This window comes from Vigna unguiculata, chromosome 8, assembly GCF_004118075.2.
Source record: "Vigna unguiculata cultivar IT97K-499-35 chromosome 8, ASM411807v1, whole genome shotgun sequence".
Lineage (NCBI taxonomy): Eukaryota > Viridiplantae > Streptophyta > Magnoliopsida > Fabales > Fabaceae > Vigna > Vigna unguiculata.
In genome coordinates, this window is record NC_040286.1 from 30624334 (window position 1) to 30649867 (window position 25534).

The following is a 25534-nucleotide window of genomic DNA, read 5'->3' on the forward strand; positions in this document are numbered from 1 at the left end:
GATGATTGAGAGATGATGAAAATTGTTTTAGCGAAACAAAAGAGTTTTTCAAATGAAACAAAAATTAATAGTAATAGAATAAAGAAGATAAATCTTTTATATTATCTAGTAAATGTAAAGTTTATGCTATTGAACACTTAAGTTAGGAGTGTTGAACATTCTCATGTGAAAATAAAGTATATAATAACTAAACAATATTCTAAAAGGTAGAAATATTTAAATATGTTTTTGATCCCTTACCTTTAAGTGAAAACTGAAATTAATTCATCTTCGAAACTTTGGTCCAATTTAATCCTCCAACTTTAGAACGACATGAATTTGGTCTTTTAACCAAATTTAGCATTTGAGTTGTTTGCACAGTTTGACACATTTCCGCTTCAACATTAACTAAGGAACTATCATGAAACGTGTTTGAAATGTCAAATAAATTTAACAATAACTTAAGTTCAAATGACTAAATTCACGCAGTTTTAAAATTAGACCCTAAATTGGGCCAAAGTTTCGAAGATGGGTTAATTTTAATTTTCACTTAAAGTTAATAGACCAAAAACATATTTAACTCTACAAAATATTTAATTGATCCACATCATTTGAACATAATCACATAAAAGATTGTGGTAAGATGAAAAATATCTTGAAAGATAAGATTAAATTTTATGACAAGTTAAACAATTAAAAGAAATAAAAAATAGAAAGTGATCGTTTAGAATCCATCTCAATCCTTTTATGAAAATTAAACGTGATGTTCATTGTATCTTCATCTAAAATACAAATACATTAAAGAATATCTGACACTAATAATTTTTTTATTGAAGATCCACTTGTCTAAATGTTTATACATTTGATTTAATGGCACCTTATTCATTGACCGGTAGCCAGAAACGGAACTAAGAACGTGGTTAGGGCTTGGCCCACTGATTTTTTTAATATATATATATATATATATATATATATATATATAATATGATTTATTTTTTTTCAGTAAATTTTATTTTAAAAATAATAATATTTAAATATCATTAGCTTTTTTTGAAATTTTCTTTACCTTTTTTATGAATTTTAATATGAAGATGATTAGCCATTTTTTTAAATGAATATTTTATTCATTTTTTAAAATATCTTATTTTATCATCACACAAAACTCGTTGTTGAGATTATTTAATTTTTTTTCTATATTTAATAAATATATTTTCAGTATAATTGATTTATAGTCTTTTTATTTTATATTTCGTTATTACAACTATAAAGACTATTTGCATTAAAATGATTTCATCGCCGCTCTTTACATTGATAATGTAAAATTGAATGTTATTTATCACTAACAATAAAAAAATCTTTGAATAATATCGATTTTAATAATAAAAATAATTAGTTTATAATGATCAATTTAAATATTAATTTATAAATTAAAAATTATTAATAATTAAAATATTTTAGTAACTAAAATAATATGTTTTCTATTATAAATGTTTTAGTAACTAAATAATTTTTATATGAATCGATTTCTAAATCGTTTTTTAACATTAACGGCTAAGATTTTGAATAAAAAAAAGTTAGTGTCTATTTGTATTGCCAATAGATATTATCTACATGTTTAGAATCAATGATAAATAAAAATTAAAATCATAAATTAGAAGTGCTAATATTACTAGCCATTATAAGCATATTTTTTAAGAAGGAGTACAATAAGCTTTCAATTAAACTAGAGGAACAAATGAAGTTAAAAACATAGAATAAAGTTAAACAAAACAAATTGTGAATGCATGGCTGATCCACCTAGGACATACTGTCGCCATTAAACTGTTACTCCTTTATAGAGGGAGGCTGTAATGTGGTGAGAAAGGAGAAAAGGATGAAGAATTGATGAAAGAGTGTTCATTGCTAGCAACACCATGGTTCCTTCTTGGGCTAACAGGACTTCGTGATCTTGAGTTTGTCATCCCTCCATGACCATACCTTCCACTCCTTCTTGGTCCTTTCTCAGCACACTTCAGCTCCACCTGTTTCAATGTCTTTGGATACCTCCAGCTACAGCACCCTACATTCCCTGCTCTTTCTATATACCTATGTCACAAAAAAATATCTTAGATTACCTTCAACCAAACTATCATATGTATCTTAATGTATAAAGATTAAATTCAGAACAAAACTATATACAAATATAATAAGTATTGTGAGCGGTGTTCTTTAATTAGATTTTATGTTTAAAAAAAAGAAGAAGGTGAAACTCCAAACTATTTCTTAAGTATACTTAAGCCTAACACAATCCCGTAAAATTAATTTGTAAGGTGAGGTTAAGTTTGCACCTACTTCTTATATACTGTAAACCCATGTCTTTAGTTGATGTGGAATCTCAAACACATCCCTTCATGCTGAGGCATATACATCCTGAATGTGGGACTAAACACTAGTGAGTAGTTTGACTGCGGTCTAATAGTGGATGACATAATAGTCTCGACAAATAACACATCTCTAGATAGCGGGTAACAATCAACTCGTCTCGTTACGATAAACTTAGGATAATTCTGATACCACATTAAAAAGTAAAATTTAAGTTTGACTCAACTCCACAAAATTAACTTGTGATGTTATATCCACATAAATTCGTCTTATCTCTAATTGATATTTTTTAAGTGTAATATGTAATACTAATGGATAACAACATTAGTTGTGATGTATTTGTTGAAAGGGAATTAAGATTAGGATTAAGTATTGAAAAATGATACTTAGACATAGACTCTTAACTTCCATGAATATTCTTAATATGAGAAAGTTGGGAGAAAGTTATGTGATAAGATGGAAAATGTATCATACTATTTGGCATTGTATAGTTATGAATGTGACTTGCTTATCCATTGGTTAGTGTTAAGAGGAGTATGCATGTGCAAATAGTGATTCAGACCAACTTTGATTCCGATGTATGACTTATTTAATGTTTGATATAGACAAATTAATGGGACGGCAAACAAAAAGCATAAATAATGCTGTCAAGAAAACAAACAAGACAGAAAATACACTTATAACAGAACTTTTCATCTTTACAGGATTCAACATCATCATCTTTTAGTAAGGAAAAAAATAACTTTATGATTGCCCTCTAGAATTTATATATATGTTTAGGTGGGGTAGCATATTAGTATGTGTTGGGAAGCCTATGTTTTTCCTTTGGGGCTGTTATCTAGTTTAGGTGTCACATTTGTACATATCAGTACCTTACGAAAAACTGTAACATCTTTCCAAATCGTCGTGGTTTGTTCCATTTACAAATGACACAATAAGATATTGTTTAGTTACATCATCACATGGTGGTTCAAGAACTATAGTAATTTCTTCCTTGTAATTGAAAAAATAAATAATATTTTCCTGTCTTTTAAAAAATAAAAAAGCAGCCATTTTCATTTAAGCAGCATATAATTTTCAGTAAACACTTGATACACAGAAATTCCTTACTCTGCATATAAAGCAAAGAAAAAACTATGACAGTTACAATCTCATCCACTACCTAGTTCAAACAACAGAGTTTTTTTTTTTTAAGTAAAACAGAATAAAATCGTTACCTATGGCTGAATCTCAATCCAAGGCACTCAATACACTTTCTTCCTTCTACCATCTCCCCCATTCCTATTTCTACACATTGTCTGCAATAAACCCTCCCACATACCTGCATGCATCAGAATCATTATCAGGAGAAAGGTTGAATGGTGCAACAGCTATATTAATTAATTATCTATAACACACATGTGTTTATAAAGATAAAATAGATAACATATGTGTCATAAAAGATTGAATATACAAAATTCAGAAATTTACTTAGTTAATATATCGAAGTACGTACCAAGCATCTGGTGCGGAATATATAAATATAGGTATTGCAAGTTGCGCAAATCTTAGAGTGCGGAATCCCAGGTCGAGGTCTTCGACTACCTCTTCCTGAAGCAACACTCATACCATCAAAGCTCACGCCACACTTGGAACGATCATCTCCACTGATCGTGCAATGAGGACTTCTTTGCGAACCACCACCAGAATGGTGGTTAAAATGACCAGGATGGCCCCACGGTGACGATCCTCCATGGCCAAAATCTTGTACGTGGTGTTGATCATGGTGATGAGCAGAACCTTGCAAGCCTTTGGTGAAATCAAGACTAGGTAGTTTGGTGAGAGAGCGTGAAGGTGTTAGGGTTGTTGCGGGTTTTCTCTTCTCTGATGTGTTGACTTGAGCAAGATGCTGAAAGGTGAGGTTAACGGATTCATCTGGGATTCCTTGGTACAGATCTTCGAGAGATACTAAGATTGGTTTTTCCTGCATGTCCTTATTAGTGTGATCATGATCCATTGTAGAGTTGGAGGTTGAGGATAAGATGAGATAAGGGTTTACATAGGTATAGGTTTGAAGCAACATATATTTAAGCAAAGGATGAAAGAAAGTGACAAGGGAAGATGGTTGTTAATTCGGTCGTATTGGAAATAAGGACGACCGAATGTGGCCAAGGTTTACGTGTTTTGAGGCCGGTCGAAAGTAAGCTGTCTGGTGTAGAGACATTAGATATTCGAAGTTTCATGTTCATTGGTTGTAGCCATTTTCTAAGAGATATGTCCAATCAGGTGTTTGAACCATTCAAAATAAGGAAGGAATATATGTAAAATGTTTTAAAATTGGAGATAGAGTTGATGTCCAAGGTTTACCAACCCAAACCATTCCTATTCTTTTCTTTTTATTTACCCTGTCCAATGCTTTGCAGTCTGCTTTTCTTTTATGTGCATTTTGTTTTGAGATTGGGTTAATTGTATTTTGGTTTTAATATTGAAATAATTATTTTATGTGTTTATTTATTTATTTTTTATTCCATATGGTCTAATATTTATTAAAAAAATTAATTTGATTTCTTTCTTTAAAGGATAAAGATTTGACAGCATAATATATATACAAAAGAGAGTTAACCTCTCAAACTTGACTTTCGTCAAACTTCTTTTCTTTTCCCGCAATGCTTTCTCTCGTATGTTTCCAGTAATAGTCATGTTACGTTACTTGATTCGGCTCAACCTTTCACATTGAATACAAGTTTTTCAATTCAATGATTGATTAAAGCATAACAAGAGCAAAATAGAATTAGTTTCATTCTAAACAAAAATATAACATACTGTGAAAGATACAAAGAATGAATTTCATTCACATGTGAGGGATTGATTTGCTTTCATAGTTGATATTGAACCAAGTTACTTGCCATTCAAAGTTGATATTGAACCAACAATCGTTTGCAATAAAATAATCTTTTTGTTTCATATCATATTATTTAACATCATAAAATCTTTACCCTTTTTGTTTTTGTTGTGTTTATTAATGACAGAGATTCAAGATTAGAAATTTCAAAATGAGTTTCAATTTGTGAGCCAACTTGATTTATTATGGATTCGAACTAAGTTCGGTCGAGAAAAAATTAATTTTTTTTTAAAAATGGGTTGAATTCAACCCAACTCACTTAACCCATGAGTTAAAAGAGTTCGAGCTGGGTTGAAGATGGGTTGACCCACTTAACCCACCAACATTTTTTTACCTTTTTTTTAATTTTTTTAATAATTATTTACTACTCCTAATTATATAAGCTCAGATGTTAGAATGTTGTTTAATAATATTTGAATAGTTTGAATGTTTAATTAATTTGATTGACAAATTATATATGTTCATACTTTAATTTTTAACTATAATCTTTGTAGTAAATTATCCAAGCAACCGTTTTATAAACAAATTTTTCTAAATTAGCATGACAAAAATGTGTAATTTTTTATTTATATTTTGTTGAATAGCATGACAGAAAATGTGTAATATTAGTCATGTTTTCTTGGACTATATGGATACTTTCTTGAAAACAATTTATAATATATTGGTGGTGAGAATGATGAAGACATTGGTTCTTGATTCGTATTGTGATTGTCATCTCATGGGTTGCTTAAAAAATTATTTAAATATTTGAATACATAAAAATAAATAAATAAATATTTTTTTATGTGGGTTAGTGAGTCAACCCACTTAACTCACCAACCTGTGGTGGGTTGAGCCGGATTGCAAAACTTTTGGCTCACCATACAGTGAGCTGGATTGGGTTCACTCATTTTCAACCCGACTCGTAGTGAGCCAACACGTGTGAGCTGGGTTGATTATCTATTCAAGATGTTGCTGAAGTGAAACCAAGGGAGGGCTTGAGGTTTGTCATGTGACATTATATATGACATTTCCTTTATGTACCCTTTTGTCTTTTAATATTACATATATTTAATTTAAGAGATTTAATTCAATGACTTTGTGGAAGAAAAAATTATTTAATTTTAATTTATTTTCATGTCTTGAATGATGAGATCAGATTCAATAACTTTTTGAAGGAAAAAGTTATATAACTTTTGTTCATTTTAATAATATCTTAACCTACTCCATTTTTTTCTTTCAAAAAAAATCACTGAATTCACCCTCTTTAATTTGCATACCTTTCTTTGTTTATATTCTATAAATTAAGATTATATATGTAATTTACATTTTCATAGCATCGCCAAAATTTTGTGGCATTATTGGTTTTTCTGTTATCTCAGCACACCCACAAACAATGGTGATTAGTATGAATTTCATAGTTGTGTCAAATAATTGTTAAGATTCTTCTGTAATGTATTCACCTTAACCATGGTGATTAATCAACTTAACATCAACTTTATGTTCTTTTGCCTCTGAATTGTTATTGATTAGTTTCCTTTTCTAATTTATATATATATATATATATATATATATATATATATATATATATATATATATAATGTAATTTAACCTAAATATTCTAACGCCTTTTCTGTCCTTTTATTACTTTTTTTTTGTCATTCACCTTTTTATTATTTTCTCTTTCTTTGCCATTGCTACCTAAGTAACTCTTTTCACAACACCTATTTGCCACCACCACAACATAAATTGAAATGATTGAAATTGATGAGTAAGGCCTAGAATTTTGGACATGTTTGATGAAAAGCTTGACCGGGTCACTTTGTAATTTTGATTGGTTCATACAGTGAATCAATTTTGTGTCTTAAATTCTTCACATGCTTTTACCAACCATGGGAAAACACCAAGTTATTATTCTTGATTGGTGAAGATTTAAATGGTGTGCGATTTATTTGTTCTCATTTTAGTGTGCTGAAAATTTTGCAATTTTCAATGGAAGTAATTATTTACTATTGTGATAATAGTTTAAGCACTAACGCGATTGTATACTTAACTTCGCTCGAGTCTTTTTAGCTAATAGCTTTGAGTGAAGAAAGGTATTTTGTTAAGCTTTGAGTGTTTTTTCTAGTTGGGTTAGGTAGGTTTGGATAGCATCACATGCATAGACCCATTATACCCTTAGGGAAGGGACCATGGTTAAGATTAGGTTGTTTTTTGATTATTGGTTTCATAGTACAAAACAATGGAATGTAAATTAGAGTGCACAATAGTAAGATATGATAGAAGCCCACGAATGTCTTTATGTGCGTCTCTGGAGACGGATCAGAAGAAAATTCAAATTAACAGTCAAAATTCTATTTTTTTTTATGATTAACCTATTTCAAATGTAAGAATTAAGAAAACCTTGCATTCATCTTCTATAAATATCAATTATAGATCCATTATAATAATCTTAGAATAACCTTAAAGAAGGAAACGTGGTTAAGTTTATAACGATTATAAATATAGGTATTTTGTAGGATTTTGATACTTGAAAAGTTTTTGTTTACAAATTTTTCTTTTCATGTCAATTGAGTTTCTTTTTGAGCCAATTGAGTCTCAAAACTTTGTTAAAAAATGACTTTCGTATCTTGTAACAGTTTAAGGTCCAACGCTTTTGTGAGAACCGAAGGAAGCAAAGACACACGAGGAGAAAACTTTATGCAAGTTTCCCATGTCTAAAGAAAGCGAATGAGAAAACTTCAAAATAAACCAGACTCAAAATTCTACTTCTTAACTGTAAAAATAGAATCATCTACCACTCCTTTGAAAAGGAAAGCAACAAGACTGTGTTGAGTTTGCATAAAGGAGAAATCTAACTTAAGTCATCCTTTTAGATTCCATACAGAAGATTAAGTGAAAAGGAGCGATGTAAACTGCAGTTCAGGATCAAAGTTTTAGGCCATTTTGGTTCATGAATTCCTGTGCTAAAGGATAGTTTTTGGTTTCATATATCCACTTGCATGTCTTCGTCAAGATTGGGACGACAATTCAGGTCTATTTCTCCTGCACTGCGTTCACCCTTCTTAACACAACCTTTGTTTATGCTTCCCTCTCTCTCTGAGAGACATGCACCATCTCCTTCATCTCTGTCATAAATATCATCATCATTCTGGATACCATGGAGTTGCTTCTTACGCGTCAAAAGGGTGTCCAAACGGTGTTTCACAGTGATGCAGGTAAGGCAAGTGCATCCAGAACGGTGCCTCGGATGTTTGGTGCTGTCTCCAGCTGATGAATCACCAGGGTCAGCAACATTATCATCCAAAACTCCTCAACGTTCAACAATTAATTGTCTAAGTTTCAGTTTAATCAACTGGAATAAAGACTGAATCTATGGAGATTATTACAGAATTTGGATTCTCTGCTGATTTTTTTGTGTATTATTTTTTTACTGTGTTTTCATAATACACTGATTACCACTGATTTCAACGTCTTAAAATATATTAAAAGATATTTAAAATTACCACTAATTTCAATGTCTTAAAATATATTAAAAAGATGTCTTAAAATATATTAAAAAGATATTTAAAATATCAGTATATTTTTATTATCCAGCAAAGGATAGCACGAAAAAAACCCAATAAAAAATGTGGACTCGATTACTACATGATATTTTAAAAGATGACCTATTGTTTCAATGTTAACAAAAATGCAGGAGCTCTACAGCTTTAGAATCTAAATATACACAGTAATTACAGAATTGTAAAAAGTGGAGAGTAGGATCATCACACCTTTGTCGATTACAGTAATATTATCTGATTCTTTTGGACTCATTTCTTCTGATGCAAAGCTCAAAGAACTGAAAAGCCATTGTATGTAAGAACCATAGACCATGCATGAAATGCAAGTAGAGCATAATAGAATTTGAATTTGAAAAAGGATATATCATTATTTCTTCTATGAAGGACTACTTTTTCGGTCTTAAAATTTTTTATCTTGATGCCTATTTTTTAACTCTGATACAAACACTAAACAAGGAACTTCATCAACCACTTATCCTCCTTAATTACCTCAGGACCACTATTCCTTTTCACCACAGAATCCAATGGGAGTAATCTACTACACTTTCTTTAACATATCGAATGCAAGAAAACAGAATGAAAATTTTGAAGACAAGATCAAGCTACAAAAACTAGTGATAAAACTGTCACTCCCCAATCAAAATTTTCTGCTGGATTAAATATAAATAAGACTTATGCAATGTGTTCAATCTTACCCTGATGAACGAGCATTGATTGTAGTTCTCTTCCAAAGACCGGGGGTTCCTAAATGAATGAAAATGAAGTCATATATTAGCTGAATAACAGAAATTTTAATGTAATGCTTCAAAGCAAACCAATATAATAAAAAGATGCACAGCCATGGCAGTGGCACTCATACTTACCTCATATTCCTCAAATTCTTGGTCCTCAATTGCTACGATACTGGCTTTGACACTAGGCGCTGGACAAAGCAAGTCCTGAGCTTCTTCCCATGTAACTCTCAACTCCATGGCATCTTCATTATGTATGAGCAACCTCTTGCACATAGGTCCAATATTTTGAGTCTTTTCTGAAACTGAAATTGGTAGTTGTACCAAATCGTTGTTTACCATCTCAGAATTTTCAGTTCGAAGACACTCAGCAATTCCAGTACCCAAACGGAAATGCTCTGAACATTTATTTAAGTAAGCATCACCATTCGCTTTCCTTGTCTGGAGAGGATCATGATAACTATTTCCTGCAGTTGTACCAGAAAAGGTTTTTTCCTTTGTTGGAAAAACATTGGAATTACCAGCAGAAGCATCCTGTTTCAATAATAATCATTTGTTAATTTTATGAAAAAAAAAATACATCATACACGCATTATCAAAAGAAGAGACAACGAACAGTGAAATAGAAAATAATGTCAGAACCTGTGTATCTGTAGAATCTGATGCCCTTCTAAAACCCAAAACAAATTTGCCTCCAGGATCTATCCGACTAAATATCACTGCAGCAGAATAAGTTTACAGCCATGAAACACATTTACTTCTGATCACATTTTCAAACAAAATCAGAAAACCGAATAAATTTTTTCAGTAAAGTATTAAACAGCAACGAAACAAGTATGTGCGTAGATCAGTGCCCAGATGAAATTATATACCAATGTCGCCAGCATTTAGTTGCAAGGCCTGTATGCAAGGGGTTACTCCCTCTAATACATACATTCTACTGTTGTTATTAGGCCAAAATCTAAACTGAAATGTCCACTCATTTCCCTTCACATCTTTCATATGCAAAGGAACACCATCTGATTGTGAAATAGGAGGAAAGTAAGCCTGAAATTCATGTGCAAATTGTTACATCAGATATGCTGCAATTAAAAGGTGGTAACATATTTCTTTATTAGAAAACTTTTTACAAGAATGTTGCATGCATGAACATGTGCACAAACAGATAGAGACAGAAATGAAATGAATAAAGGGTTACCTCAGCGCAAGATTTTGGCAGAACAAGACGACCAATTCGACCTGCATCACTGGCACTCAGTACCTTCTCAAATAAAGGCACTATAGTAGATTTCAAGCTGTGATTATATAGTTAAGGAAACGGGTATAATGAATTAACTGTATAACAGAGTTTAATGCAGATGCTGTGTAAATATTGTAAATTAGAATTCATAAATTAGAATTTGATCAGAGATTCTCAGTATTCTTTCTCTTCTCTCTTTTTCAAGTGCATCCCACACACTGCTGTTGCCAACTTACTAAATAGTTTTCTCTCAACCATCTCACAGACTCCAACTACTACGTCTCTTTCATCTTTATTTATACTTAAACCTCTTGAGGATCTATTTATTTCAATCAACCCTCTTTCAATTTTTTTTTTGCTTCTTATAGTTTTTTTTTAATAAAAATATACTCTTATTGATAACATAAAATTAAAAATATTTTTAATTGTATCACGTTATAATTATTAAGCACTTTAATGGATAATTTTACTGAACACTTATATTTTAATGAACTATAGCAGTTTAACGGTTTTCAATTACTAATTATCTTTTCGGCGTTCCGGTTACGGTAACAAAAATAAAGTTCATATATCAATATTAATATATTAAAGTATGATGTTGAAATAATAAAATAAATACTGTTAATAATATAGAAATTATAACAAATAGAATTATATAAAAGTATATAAAAACTAATAGTTAAATGCAATAAATTTATTATCTGTCGTTATCAAAAACTTATGCGATAAAAGGGTAAAAATATGAAAATTCAATCCTATATATAACAGGTATGAATAAAAGAATAGAAAATTAATATATAATAATATATTACCTTTTGTAGGGCAGATGCTGATTAAAGAAAAAACAAGCTTATGTAAAGTAGAAGAAAAATAATAGACAGTTTATGGACAAGAAGGAAATAAATATAAAAAACTGGAATTTTAAAAATAAAAAAACTTGAAATAGTATATAAAAGATGTTAAAAATTATTAAAAAAAATATTAGTAGTAGTATAGAGAAATTATATAACAAATTATTGAACCATATTGAATAATATATATATATATATATATATATATATATATATATATATATATATATATATATATATATATATATATATATATATATATAAACGGTAGTAAGTAGTAAGATATTATATTTTTGCTGATAAAAAAATCAAAGCTATTTTATTTTAAATTTTTTCCTAACATTTTTATTAATTTATTTCACCTTTTAGATGTATTATTCATTATAGACGATCTTGTTCAAATTAGACAATAACATTATAGTATAGGCAAAAGAAATCTCTTTTCCATATGGAATACAATTGTATACTCACTCACTTTTCATTTAATGAATTGATTTCATTATTAAGTATCTAATTTTTTTACCATTAATACAATTTTGATATAACAACTATTTTGGACCTACAACAAAACTTTCTATATTAATAGATTTTATTAACTTCTATATATATATATATATTGTGTTGTTTCTATTAAAATCAGCAAATAATGCCATGTAACGTGAGAAAGAGTTTTCCACAAATATATATATATATATATATATATATATATATATATATATATATATATATATATATATATATATATATATATATATAATCATAAACTATATATACTTAGTTAAAACACAAAATTTGAAATAAATTATTACATAACTTTTCTATTTTTTCAATTATTTATAGTAATAAATAAACTTATTTATATTTTTTTTATAAACATTTTATTAGTAAGCAAATATTACTCCCAACAAATTTGTATATCTCTTGTCAAATGAAGTTAAAAAATCCCTAATAAAAAATGTAATTCTGGTGGGTGATTCAACCTTTTAGACGACAGTGGACAGCATAAAATATTTCTCTCTCAAACCTCTCAAACTCAAACTAATTCTTTCATCTTTGTTTACTTAGTAAGTCTCTATTCTATTGTATTTTTTCCTATGCTTTTTTTACATAAATTTTTCAATGACCTTTAATTAGTTTAAATTTTTCATTGTAAATCTGTTGTTTTTAAAAATTGTTTATTGTGAATTTTAATTATATAAAAATAAGCATTTATGATATGTAATGCAGAGGCTAAAAGGAACTATTTAGCATAAATATAAAAGGATACTCTCCAGATAATTGCTGAAGCTCTTGGTCTGTAATTCTAGGCCAGTATCGAGAAAGTAACATATTCTTGCCTTTCCCATCAGTAGGTGGCCGTGCAACACGCTCTTGAGAAATCATTCCATTGCTTGATTCCATTATGGATATTGCATTCATCAATGGTTTAGGCATAATGGAAAGAGGTCTTTTCCCTTGATGAAAGGAAGAAGATGATGTTTTACCATCAAATCTCCTTTCTGCAATCTCTGAAGCAGAAGGTACCACAGAGTTTCCTGATGAGGCTCCCAGAGACATATTCAATGAACTTGATCTCTGCATACTTCTACTCTCCCATGTTGGTCTGTTATTTTCTAATGCACTAAACTTCAATGAATAATTAGACGGTTTCATCATATTTGAAAATCTCATTTCTTCTCTGTTTAGATCAATACATGAATCTATGTCATCTCTCTTAGCTTGAGGCCAACGGCTGGATTCTCTACCATCAACAATTCTGCGCATCTGCATAAATTTTCTTTTGCTAGAACCATCAAGGAATAGTCTGTCATCAATATGTTCAGTATGACGATCACTTGCATGATTTTTTGCTGATCTAATAGACCTTCCAGTCTCCTGTATCTGCAACAAAAACATCAAATCAAATAATAATGAGATAATATAGCAGTAGGAATTCATCAACTGTTGAAAATTATTACAAGCTATAAAAGACTTTGTCACATAAAACAATAGGAGATCAAGACTAGAAGCAAGATGAAGAACATAATTGGAAAATTAACAGTATGACAGAAGGAGAGACAGTCAGAAATTAGGAATGGGGAAAATTAGAACAAGTAACATTACATTACATGAGTGACATTAAGTACGTTTGCTTCTTTTTAAAATTTGCATCATCTGGCATTACATTTTCTGTTTTATAACACAATCACAACTTCACAATTGTTTGAAAGGTAACAAGGCTGCATTCGATCCTTACGATTTCAGCAACAGTATTCACATTTGAGAGAGAGTAATTTTTGTGATAATTTAGACATGAATGTACTGTTGTAGAAATACAATTCGGCAAAAATATGAGATTGACTAAAATATACATAGCAAGAACCATATTAGTTACTAAGGAAATAAACTCGAAGCCTGGAAATCATCCTTCAAAAATAAATACTCAGATTAACCTTACCAGAGGAATTTGAGAAGCCCTCAAACAGGTTGAGCAACCTATACCTCCAAAATCAAGGTATTCAAAAGAAAACCTTGATATTATGCATCCACAGTGGATAGACTGCAAACCAAGTCAAAAAATACACTAAGGAGAAAAAGCCAAGACTTGAATAGAATTTAAATAGAAAAAAGATATTTTACTGCTTACCTTGTTGCAAAAGTTGCACTCTCTCCAACCAGTTTGATGCAGGTGGAATTTTTCACAGAAAATTGAATTGGCATACGCAGATCTAAAGCAAAAAAAGTGACACATTAAGGAAATTCACGCAGTCACAGTTACGGTCACAAACACTGTAAAATCCTTGACCTCAGAAACTGTGGTGACCAAATAATACTCATCCATTTTAAAAGAGTCAAACTCACAAAATCGCCCAACAGCGAAAAAATCCATCAAAATTCAGCACAGAAAAAGAAAAAAGGAGATAAATCAAATTTTACCCGCACTTATCGCAGAGCCTAGCGAATCCACCCGATCGCAGAGGCCACCCTTTCTTCCACTCTCTCGCATACCCATTCTTGCAAGCACCATTCATGCAAACATCGAGCTCCATCCACTGCAAACGCAAAACCCTAGAAACAACACAAAAACGGATTAAAATGACAGACAGATTTCGAGATAAATAGGAACAACAAAACCAACCTCGGAAAAACAAAACAAGTCTGAGGTGCTTTCTGTGTGCTGCAACAACAATACACTTACAGTGGCGAAGGAATTTGGAAACGTGAAGTATTGTTGTTGTGTTTGGGTAAGAGAGAGAAAGTGAATGAGTATATATAGAGAGAGAAAGAGAGTGCATGCAAAGTTGGAAAAGAACGCGGTTTTACATAATAAAGGTTGAAGAGAAGTGCGAAAAAGGCATGCAGAAGACCGCTAACCTTAACAACAGATTTTCCTTATCACTCTCTTTTCCCTTCTCTTCACACTAAGCTTACTGTTTCTCCAGGTTGACTTTAACGCTCACCCTCTCTCACCAATTCCTCTTATTTAATACTTCAATTAATTTAAATATATGTATTTATGTCACAATTAATTTTTCAAAACAGAAATATGTTGCTTTTTGCATGATACTCAAATCCTGACAAAAATGAATAAATATTAATAAAAAAAAACTGTTTACTATTTATTGGGTTTGAATGTGTGCCAAAAATAATAATTAAGTTCATTTGATTATTGGTCTCACAAAATAAATTTATGTTTTGTAAATTATCATAAGAAAAAGGATTAAATATATTTTTTTTCACTTAACTTTTCGTAAAAATTATAATCGGTCAATCTTTGAAATTTTATTCTAATCTATTCTTTAAACTTTAGAAATATATGGATTTAATCTTTTTAATTATATTTTGTTAATTTTATTTGATGTTTCAAACACGTTTCATGATCACATTTGAGTTTTTTAGACCATTTGACATATCTTCATTTCAATGTTAAATAAGAAACACGCTTGAAACATCAAATAAATTTAACAAAATTAGTTAAAAAGATTAAATTCACATACTTTTAAGGATGAAAACTGAATTAGGTTAAAGTTTCAAAGATAGACTAATTATTTTCACAATTTAAGAGATCAAAAATATATTTAACCCTAAAAAAAGAGTTTCTAAATTAATGACATCACATAAATGTTTTTTTAAAGGTTTTTGATTTAATTTTGTTGATAAATGGTATATTTTACAGAATTTTAATTTTAGTTTTTAAGTAAAATTAAATTCTTGTAATTTTATTTATAGATCAAATAGTTTAATGCCATTGTTTACTTTCAACTATATGTTTGTTTATCGGTGTATTGTTTAAGTTATATCTTAAAATAACTTTTCTATAAATAATTATAAGAATTTGAATTTTTTAAAAAAAATAAAATAAAAAATGTCAAAATATACCGGTATCAATAAAAATTTTAAGGAAATATTAGTAAAAATACATACTGGTACGTTATTTTTCTTATGATAATAAAAAATTAAAAAATTATAATTATTATGGTATTAAATATTAATCATTTTTATGACTTTAATGTAAATAGTTTTTATTATTTCATAGGTAGTTTTATAATTAAAAATAAATAAATTTAAAAAGACCGTCAGGTTGAAAAAAAAATAGCAGATTGATAAAATAAAAATTTTAATTTAAAAAAAAATTTAGAGGTAAATTTGGAAAACAAGGACACAAATAGAAATTTCTCCTTTATATGTATAGATAGAGCACCCCTTAAGTGCTCTTTCTTAATTATATCAATTCTTTGCTGATAAAAAAAAAGAAATATATATATATATATATATATATATATATATGAAAGTATTGAATAAACATTAAATTCAATCATTAATAATTATAAACACTTTAACGATCATTTTATTGCACTTATATCTTAATAAATTATGAATTTAGCCACTTTAACCTATCTTTTAAACTAGTTTGGGTTCATATGTGAATATTAATAGGTTTAATAATGCTTCGAGTGTATTTAGTGTTATTCGAATATTTAATCTAACAAGTTGTTTAATATTTATTCGATTTAATCTTTTCATCTATGTGTTTTAATATCTATTGCTAAGTTGTTTTTCTTTTTATCTATTTATTAGAATAACAGAACAATTAGGGTTCGACATTTTAGGTTTATTGTGCAGAAGTGCATGTTTTTTCTCATAGACAAGTCAACTACTTTTTATTGGTCGGATAGAAAAAAACGTTGCAACTATTTCACTGTGGTAGTGACTTCCTTCACCTCGTGGTGGTCTCCTGATATGCTTGGTAATGTAGAGGGAGAAACAAGATAAATAAAAAAATAAAAGAAAAAATAATAATATTTCAATATTGATTAAAAGAAATGGATATCAAAAGTTAAAAAGGTATAATTGATTGAAAAATTTGTTTTGACGAAAGGTCTAAATGAATAAAAGAAAAAAAATATATAATATAATACTTAAAACTATGAAAAATTTTATCCACTAATATTGGGTACTCAATTCAGAGAATCTAATTTTATTAAAAATTAAATATTTATTTGAACGATATTATAATATATTAAAGTATTATGTTGTAATAATAAACAAAAAATTGTAAATATATATATATATATATATAATAGTATATTCTTTCAACATTTTAATAAAATACTCAGCCTACTTTTTCTTTAATATATAATAGTATATTCTTTTGGTTAGTTGATTTGATTATAACTTTAACAGTTATGCTATATAGTATTGTTCTTATAGAAATCAGTAGATAAAGTGCATAGTGGGAAAAGTGTTGTGTATGAAAAATTTACAAAACTTAGAATACATTTTAGAGTACTGATATATTTTTTTAATATATAATTTTTGAGTTTTTTTTTGGATGAATGAGTAATAATAAGTTAAGACTTCTTACCTGAAATAAATGTATTTATTAACAGACTTCAGACTGAAATTACTGATTTAGTAGCTAAAAGTATATGATGGTTTGGTCTGGGCCACCATAGGCCCATTCATTTTCTAAGACAGTTTGTGCATGAGATGGTACATGTAGCAGTAAACTATTAAAAAATCAGCAGTTAAATCCAAAAATTATCATTTTACCCTTAATTAATTTTTACCTACTAGTGGGTGAAAGTAATGAATGAAATTTACTGTGTTTTCACTTTTCTTTGTTTTTTATCTGGTAGTGGGTGAAAACAGAGCTTTGCACCCCTCAAAACACTTTTTTCTTCTTTCTATTTTTTCCACAGTTTCTTCTAGTTCCACAATGCTTTCGAACTTTCGTCTGTGGTCTTGTCTGTTCTTCAAGGTGTCAGTGGTCCCTGACTTCAAGCTCATCCTCTTGTTGAAGATGCCATTTTTGTCGACATCTGCTTCAGAAATTGTGATGTAGATGTCGATATCCGTTTCATGAATTCCTGAAACGAATCTCGACATCCATTTCGTAATGTCGAGATCTGTTTCACAAATTTTTGAAACGGATCTCGACATCCGTTTCACACAAAAAAAAATACGAAATAGATCTCGAAATCCGTTTTGCAATTTAACGAAACGGATCAATACATCCGTTTTAATAAAAAACCAAAAAAAATATCGAAATGGATGTCGAAATCCGTTTCATAAATTTCTAAAACAAATTTTGAGATCCGTTTCAAAAAAAAAAAAAAAGACGATCTCGACCTTCTTATAAGCCTGGCAGATTAAAGCTATTAAAACATTCATTGATGGCACACATGGCATAGAGCATACAACACCATTCAATGAGAAAACAAATGATGTTCCTCGTGTCTTTGCCATATAACCTCATTTTCCTTCGACAATTCCTCAATGCTTTGCACTACCTGTTGTATATCCATACCTTGGCTCCTAGAATCATCCGTGGTCACAAAATCTTCTGCAAGTGGAGTTGGGATCTTGTTTCATCGAGATCCACGGTGGTGCCAACTGTTCCGGCAAAAAATTTGTGTTCCTCACCGAAGACAAAAAGTAAGAACTTTCTTGATTTAGATAAAATTAAGAACACTAAGATTAAAATAGTTCTTTCACTTCTAAATAAGTGAGTGTTTTATCTATAGAAAAAGAAAAGTTAGACATAATCTCCACTCCACTCCACTCCCACAATCAAGAATCTTCCCGTTACAAGAAATATCCAACAATATTATCCTAATTCTCCGTCGATAAACTTATCTTACCTTCTGTTTTCTCCTTTGCCCAACACCCTTTAGAGTCAGTCCAAAACTTTCTTGTTCGGACTGAGCCTGTAAGTGCATTATGAGACATGACCTTCTTTGAGTCATATCCACGTTCATCTTTACCTCTAATTTGATCCTTTCCGTAGTTGAATTCAAATCCTAGTTGAATTCAAATCCTAGCTCGACCCAAATCCTAAGAGATCATCCCATAACTTTAAGAGATCTTCAGTGAAACTCATGACTTTATGACAAATCTTAATTGAGTTGGAATTGAAAACGTGTGGGGATGGTACAATTTTAAATTTTTATTTATTGAAATTTTGTACATAAAAGTTTACTCAAACAATTGATATGAAAATGTTGTCTCCATCAAAATCCTGCTAAAATTAAACTGATACTTCAATTAATGATAAATTTTTTGAAGGTACACAAAAGTAATGTTGCAAATTATTTATTGTCATTATTTTTTTTGAAATGTCCTTTTTATGAATATGAGCTGTGCAACTTCTACATGGTTGGGTGGTAGCCTCAAGTTGGTTTAAAGGATTAGTGATGGATGAGGACAAGTGAACAACTACCAACCCTACCATTCAAAGAATAATATTTTGGATAGATTTAAATGTTATGCTATTTTGTAATATTTTGAATATTTTTCTTCTATTACGTTATCATCGAAGGAAAAGGTAACATCACACCTAACATGGAAAGTACAGTGGTGAGAAGAAGAAGATAGATGAAATGCGGGTAAAGCATTGGAAGGCAGAGAATATTAGAGACAAAAGTGTGGGTTTTATTACAAAACCATCTCAAAACCATTCATGAGTTGAAGTTGTGAGAGATTTACAATGGGACCAACACAGAGACATCACCACAACATACCCAATGGGAGGCCAATTATACATGGCATGGAGCAACCCCATTTTGAAACATTGATGATACAGGGAGAGTAAGAAAGAAAAAATAATAAAGGGGATTGGTAATGATGATGTGATGAAGTCTAAAAGGACCTTGGCTTTGCAACAATGGTGGAATGCTTTAGTATGTGCAAGCTAAACTGTCCTCCTTTCTCACTAGTGTCAATCTGGGACTGCCCAGGGGGAGGCAAGAGCTCAAAGTTTTGGACCAAACGTCCCAAAGTGATGCCAAGAATGGGCAATGCAAGAATGATTCCGGGGCAGCTTCTTCTCCCAACACCAAACGGAAGGTACCTGAAGTCATTGCCATTCGCTTCCACATGCGACTCCTCTTCGAAGAACCTCTCTGGCCTGAACTCTTCTGGCTTCTTCCAGTGTGCAGGGTTGTTCGCCAGCCACCATGCATTCACCAAAATCTTGCTCTCCGCTGGGATGTCAAACCCACCAAGCTTAGCATCGTGGAGGTTCATGTGTGGGACAAGGAGAGGGATTGCCATTCTAAGACGAAGGGTTTCCTTCACCACTGCTTGAAGGTATGGAAGTTTTTGAATATCTGGTTCAGTCACCTGGTGTCCTGGTCCAAGAACTCTCTCAATCTCATCCCTCACTTTCTGCTGGATCTCTGGGTGGTTCACAAGCTCAGCAATACCCCATTCAATTGACCACAGAGTTGTTTCAATTGCTGTTCCATAAACACAGTTCATACATCAGAAAAAAAAAAATCACCAAACAATTTTCATGATTGCATCTTAATCATTCTTTTTCCTCTTTTACCTTGTAATTCAAAAGCAAAACAAGTAGACAATCTTATACTTTTGGCTAATGTAGGCCCACCTACCCAAATTTGGTCACCGTCATTACCTACTACCGGTACCACCATTTTACTATTACCCAACTTACATTTAGGACCACCATTAAATAATTAAAAATGGTAAAAAGTTAGGAGAGAGAAATAGATAAGAACAAGTCTCCATATAAGGTGACACGTCAGAATAAATAAGTTGACAAAATATATGAGTGAGTCCCCACATAGCGTGGGAGGAGTACCCACCCTGCACTTCAATCTTCCACCTAACCCATTTTGATAAATTCAATGAATACCTAAATGTCTACGTGTCCCGTTTCACCCCTTTAAATCACGACGCAAATTTTCCCGTGTGCTTATTAAATACCGTTATGTTTGGTATCTCTCATAAATGAAGAACAATGAATAATATATCAGTATTGTAATCCGTATCAATCTCATACTCTTTTTTCCGTAGAGAATAAATAAGCTAAATTTGTGAAAAAGAATCGGTCAAATTGTTGTTGTTCAGTAACTTTCGAAAATAAACAAATGAGTTGGGCGTTAGTTGACGATGCTGAAAAGATAACTATAATGGCCGAAGTTAATATATACAAGCAATTATTTAGTATTTTGTGACAATAATAGAAGGGAGAGCATCTTACCAGCAACGTTGATGTTCTCAACAATGTAAAGCACGTTGTCCTCGTTGATCTCGCCCTTTTTCTCAGCATCCAAAATGTGATCGATAGCACATTTAAGTCCTTCGTTGTTAGTGCTCTTCGAGCTTCCAATATTCCTGTTTTAATTCACATTTATTTAATTAATCACAAATAAATTCTTACTACTATGCTTTTTAGTTACTCCGTAACGTCAAATTTCTATCAGTAAAATTGGCTATTTAATTTTGGACGGTCTCATCAATGATCACACTGATAAAAAGCAAAAAAAGCAATAGGAGTTCTTTTCAAGCATAACAAAATTTACTTTCCACCTCAGTTGAAGTTTAGCACGTTTTGTACCCATTAAAAGAATATTATAAACCAAGAAAGAGAGAGAGAGGAACTTTTTGACTCAATCAAAGCTACTGGTGCCCCAATCACCAAGATGCAAAACTGGTAAGGATTCTTAAAAGGGACACAGAAAGTACTAAAAGGAAAAGTAAGAAACCAAATGATTGAAAACACAAAAAATAAAGCATGGATCGGAAAAACGATAATCAAGAGAAAAAATGATTTCAGCTTTATCTTCAAATTTTAAGCAATGTCACGCTATTAATTAATAATTCCCAGAAACTTGTACCATTTTTTAAGTTTCCCTCTCTCAGAACCATTTACCAAGAATTACAGTAAAAAATTATAAAAAATACTAACAACCAGTTAGAATTTGGCAGAAAGGGGTGTTGCAGTGAAAAAACGAAGGAAGAAAAGGAAACAAAACACTTACTTCCTCTCGTCGACGAAGTAATCCTTGAAAAGCTTCAACCTGGTTTCTTTCACCTCCTTGCAAATCTTCAAGTAACCCTTCAAGAAGGGTCTCAAGATGGGAATGAAATCGCCGTAGTTATACTCGAAGCTCTGAGCCAAGCGACTCCTCTCGCCGTTCAGCGCTCTGAGACGCTGGAACAGAGGGTCCTCCTCGCTCTCGAATCTCCGGTCGAACATGATGCGGTACATGTTGTTGTACATCATGAGCTGGAGCCTGCGGCGGATGACCAAGCCGGAGACGGCCGCGTCGGGGTTCTTCCTGACGTCGTCCACGACGGCGGCGGCCTCGGCCTCCCAACCGTGGCGGTACTGCTGGACGACCTTGTTGGTGAAGAAGGGCACGGTCATGATGCGGCGCATCTTGCGCCAGTGCTCGCCGTAGACGGTGAAGACCATGTCCTGGCCCTCGCCGGTGAAGATGTCGAAGACGACGTTGCGGGTGCGGGAGCCGAACTCCACGCCCTGCGTGTGCAGCACCTCCTTGGCGAGGTCCGGCGAGGAAACCACCACCAGGTTGCGCTGGCCCATGCGGAGGAGGAAGATGTCGCCGAAGCGCTTGGCGAGTTGGGTGAGGTTGCGGTGGTTGAGGTCGTCGCCGACCTGGAGCCAGTTGCCGAAGATGGGCACGGGGAGTGGGCCCGGCGGGAGCTTGAAGCGCTTGCCGCGGACCTTGGAGACAACAATGGCTACCACGGCCGCTAGGAAGAGGCCGAGGAGGGTCTTCTCCAGGAGGAGGAGATCCATTTTGGTGACGTGACGGTGGTGAATTGAGAAAAGTGTTACGGTTTGGTTAATTTGGTTTGTTGAGTGATTTGGAAAGCGTGGCGCGTTTGTGAGGGTTTTATAGAAGGGATTGTGACGGTAGCTGGAAGAGTGTTAGGTGGAGCTTGTGGTTCGTGCGCTGTGTTTCTTATGTACTACGAATACGTTTCATTTTATTTTCTTTCTAACAATTTATTAACCAAATCATTTTTTATTATTTTCTTAAATCACTAAATTATGCCTATTTTCAATGTGGACGTGACCATTTTCTATATTAATTATTTTAATTGTGTGATTGCATTACTCTTTAAGTAGTGGATGTGATGTGAAGAGCCCACCGTGTCTAGTTAGCTATTAGCACTGAAGCCAATTATTATTTTAAAAAAATGAAAGATAAGTTTAAGAAATGGAATGGACTTTTTTCACTGCTAGTGTATTTTGTTAGGTGAGATGGTGAGAGAAAAAAAAAATAAAAAAAAAAAAATGGGACAAGATGAATTTTGTGAGTCTTATTAAAGTGAAAAGGAGGTTATACTTATTTTGAAGCCAAATTGTTAAGTAATTTGAGTTAGAATGTAACGGTGACGGCGTTAAATGACGCTGACTTTGAGGAAGGTGAGTGGATGGTAAAGATAGAAGAGAGAGAGAGTGATGAAGGTTTTGGTTGTAGTAGGTGAAGAGGGGTTGGTGGCCGCCACATCCTTTTGTATTTCATGTGTGGTGTATTTCTCATCTTCCTTCTCCGGTTATTCCATTAAGGCGTTTTCAATTTTTTTTTTTTTTGTAGTCACAAACTAAGAATACTTCAAGACTTTGTTTAAATTTTACCACTATATACTTTACATTATTCATATATTTAGTTGCCATACAATATATTCTTTTCATATTAAAAATATTATTCACGATTCCCATTATAGTCTCTAAATTTAATAAAATTCAAAAGGAAATTTGCAAATTTTATTAGTATGTCTTGTCAGTTCAAATAATAAAACATGTTTGATATATTTTGTTAAGTGTCATGATAGTTCCAGTGCCTTCATGCCGCACATGCGTAATAATGATTTTCATGTTGTAGGCAACTAAGTAAAGTTACGCACTACGGTGTGTTTTCTTCAAGAAATATATTGTTTGCATTTGTAACGATAAATTTAAGAGTGTTTCCGGTGTTTATTTTAATGGATTTCAACTAATTTGAGAGGATGAATTTGAAGGAAATTATAAGATTCTCATTCTTTCATTTTAAGGAGATAAAAAATAAAGACATGTGAACTTTGATATTTTTGTCCATAACATTTATATGTGGTTACAATATATTTTTTTATTAATAACAGTTTTTTGTTAATAAAAAAAATTAAAGATACCTGTTATATTCTAAATTATTAAAAAATTAAATATTTTTTTCTTTTTACGTATAACATATAATAACGTATTTAATTTTTTATTAATTTGAAATAACAGTTATATAATGTAAATTATTGAAGAGTAATATATAATTATGAACTGTCAATTACTGCTGTTTAAATTAAAAAAATTTTCTGATCTTATGTTACGCACTTATGCAAAAAAAAAAATTCTTATAAAAATTTTAATACTTAAATATGACATTAAACATGACATGCACAAATTAATATTAAAATTATTTAAAAAAATTAATAATAATAATTATTAAACCTTGTGAATAATTAATAATAATGATAATATTAATTATAATAATAATAATAATAACATTACTAATATAATAATACTAAAACTAATAATTATTAGTATATTTGATTACATACTAATTTTAAGCATTTTAATCGTAGGAGTAAAATTGTAATATAAAAATGTTATCTATTACAATATTATTTTATATTTATTTAAGGATTAAATATGAAATTTTGTTATTTGTCTATTTTAAAACTTTGGACCAATTTAGTCCTTCATCTTTCAAAATATGGATTTAGTCCTTTTAATCAAATTTTGGTAGGTTTATTTGATATTTTGTATGCATATTTCAGGATTATATTTGAGTTGTTTATACTATTTGACACATTTTTGCTTTAATGTTAAGTCAAATACTATTATGAAATGTGCTTGAAATAACAAATAAACTTAACAACAAAATTTGATTAAAAGGATTAAATTCACGTATTTCGAAAGATGAATGACTAAATTGGTCTAAAATTTCAAAATGGACTAATTCCAAAATTCACGCATTTAACCCTTTATTTAATAATCAAATCATTCACAAATTTTACCTTCAAATCTTTTCACTTTCATCTCTCTGTCCCTTGAAATAAACAACTTCACTTTACTATCTTCATACCCTCAAATTCATCTTTAGAAGCAAAAACATCTTTACTCTTATTTAAATCTCCACATCGTTTGTTTCCCATTGCTAAAAAATCTTTGAAATTCAACAAAATTTTTATACTGAAACAACAACCAAATGTAACATTATATTTGGGCGATTTCAACAACTTAAAAATTTAAATATTTAGTATTTGAGTTCCTTATAATTAAAATTTCTCCTAGTTTATTTGGATAAATTATTTTTGAAATAACTTATATTTAAACTTTTCTATTTAGACAAAGTAACTTAATTTTTATTTTAAGACAAACTCAACTCTATTATTGAGCTCAAGTTGAATTAGTATGACCTTCAATACGTGACGATTCATTTAGATTTTCGGTGCGGGTTGATTCTTGTACATTAAAAGTGGGTCAACTAGACCTATGGGCCGACTTAGCTTGACCTTCACCTTAGACCAACTTGGCTTGCCCTTCAATACGGGTCAACTTGGTTCGCCCTTTGATACGAACCAACTTAGCAAGACCTTTGACTCAAGAAAACTCAGCTTGACTTCGATGTAAGCCTAGGTTGACCCAGCTCGAT

The 25534-nt window shown here is 31.1% G+C and overlaps 3 protein-coding genes across 5 annotated transcripts; all 3 read right to left on the bottom strand.

The window, feature by feature from the left end:
- Positions 1-1638: 1638 nt before the first annotated feature.
- LOC114195530 lies at positions 1639-4536 on the bottom strand. The gene is made up of 3 exons (XM_028086035.1): positions 3836-4536; positions 3558-3661; positions 1639-2064 (listed from the first exon to the last, which is right to left on the bottom strand). Exons 1-3 carry the CDS (start codon positions 4400-4402, stop codon positions 1812-1814), a joined length of 924 nt encoding a protein of 307 aa, XP_027941836.1. The 5' UTR covers positions 4403-4536; the 3' UTR covers positions 1639-1811.
- Positions 4537-8000: 3464 nt separating this feature from the next.
- On the bottom strand, positions 8001-14966 carry LOC114195467 (B3 domain-containing transcription repressor VAL1-like). 3 transcript variants are annotated; one of them, XR_003606500.1, is made up of 12 exons: positions 14704-14966; positions 14502-14633; positions 14212-14293; positions 14023-14124; positions 12853-13466; positions 10693-10789; positions 10367-10541; positions 10137-10213; positions 9627-10028; positions 9459-9507; positions 8974-9041; positions 8001-8470 (listed from the first exon to the last, which is right to left on the bottom strand). XR_003606500.1 is itself a non-coding variant. In XM_028085949.1 (11 exons), the coding sequence occupies exons 2-11, from the start codon at positions 14612-14614 to the stop codon at positions 9034-9036; spliced, it is 1719 nt and encodes a 572-aa protein (XP_027941750.1). In that variant the 5' UTR covers positions 14615-14633; positions 14704-14966; the 3' UTR covers positions 8814-9033. The 3 variants fall into 3 exon arrangements, 2 of the variants coding, with proteins under 2 accessions (XP_027941750.1, XP_027941748.1); XM_028085949.1 differs by lacking the exon at positions 8001-8470 and having other exon boundaries at positions 8814-9041; XM_028085947.1 differs by lacking the exons at positions 8001-8470; positions 8974-9041 and having other exon boundaries at positions 9055-9507.
- A 4512-nt stretch (positions 14967-19478) lies between these two features.
- On the bottom strand, positions 19479-22638 carry LOC114193905 (trans-cinnamate 4-monooxygenase). The gene is made up of 3 exons (XM_028083891.1): positions 21854-22638; positions 21073-21206; positions 19479-20305 (listed from the first exon to the last, which is right to left on the bottom strand). The coding sequence occupies exons 1-3, from the start codon at positions 22636-22638 to the stop codon at positions 19707-19709; spliced, it is 1518 nt and encodes a 505-aa protein (XP_027939692.1). The 3' UTR covers positions 19479-19706.
- Between the last annotated feature and the right edge of the window lie 2896 nt (positions 22639-25534).

Bases quoted from the DNA above. Each gene is read 5' to 3' on its own strand.
- LOC114195467 (XM_028085947.1), bottom strand. From the start codon at position 14,614: ATGGAGCTCGATGTTTGCATGAATGGTGCTTGCAAGAATGGGTATGCG. The intron at 14,294-14,501 runs GTAAAATTTGAT...TTTTTGCTTTAG, and splicing joins AGGCTCTGCGATAAGTGCGG to ATCTGCGTATGCCAATTCAA. The intron at 10,029-10,136 runs GTTCTGACATTA...TTATTGAAACAG, and splicing joins CAGATTCTACAGATACACAG to GATGCTTCTGCTGGTAATTC.
- LOC114193905 (XM_028083891.1), bottom strand. From the start codon at position 22,638: ATGGATCTCCTCCTCCTGGAGAAGACCCTCCTCGGCCTCTTCCTAGCG. The intron at 21,207-21,853 runs GTAAGTGTTTTG...GAATTAAAACAG, and splicing joins TACTTCGTCGACGAGAGGAA to GAATATTGGAAGCTCGAAGA. The intron at 20,306-21,072 runs GTAAGATGCTCT...TTTATGGAACAG, and splicing joins TGAGAACATCAACGTTGCTG to CAATTGAAACAACTCTGTGG.
- LOC114195530 (XM_028086035.1), bottom strand. From the start codon at position 4,402: ATGTTGCTTCAAACCTATACCTATGTAAACCCTTATCTCATCTTATCC. The intron at 3,662-3,835 runs GTACGTACTTCG...TGATGCATGCAG, and splicing joins TATTCCGCACCAGATGCTTG to GTATGTGGGAGGGTTTATTG. The intron at 2,065-3,557 runs GTAACGATTTTA...TTTGTGACATAG, and splicing joins GGATTGAGATTCAGCCATAG to GTATATAGAAAGAGCAGGGA.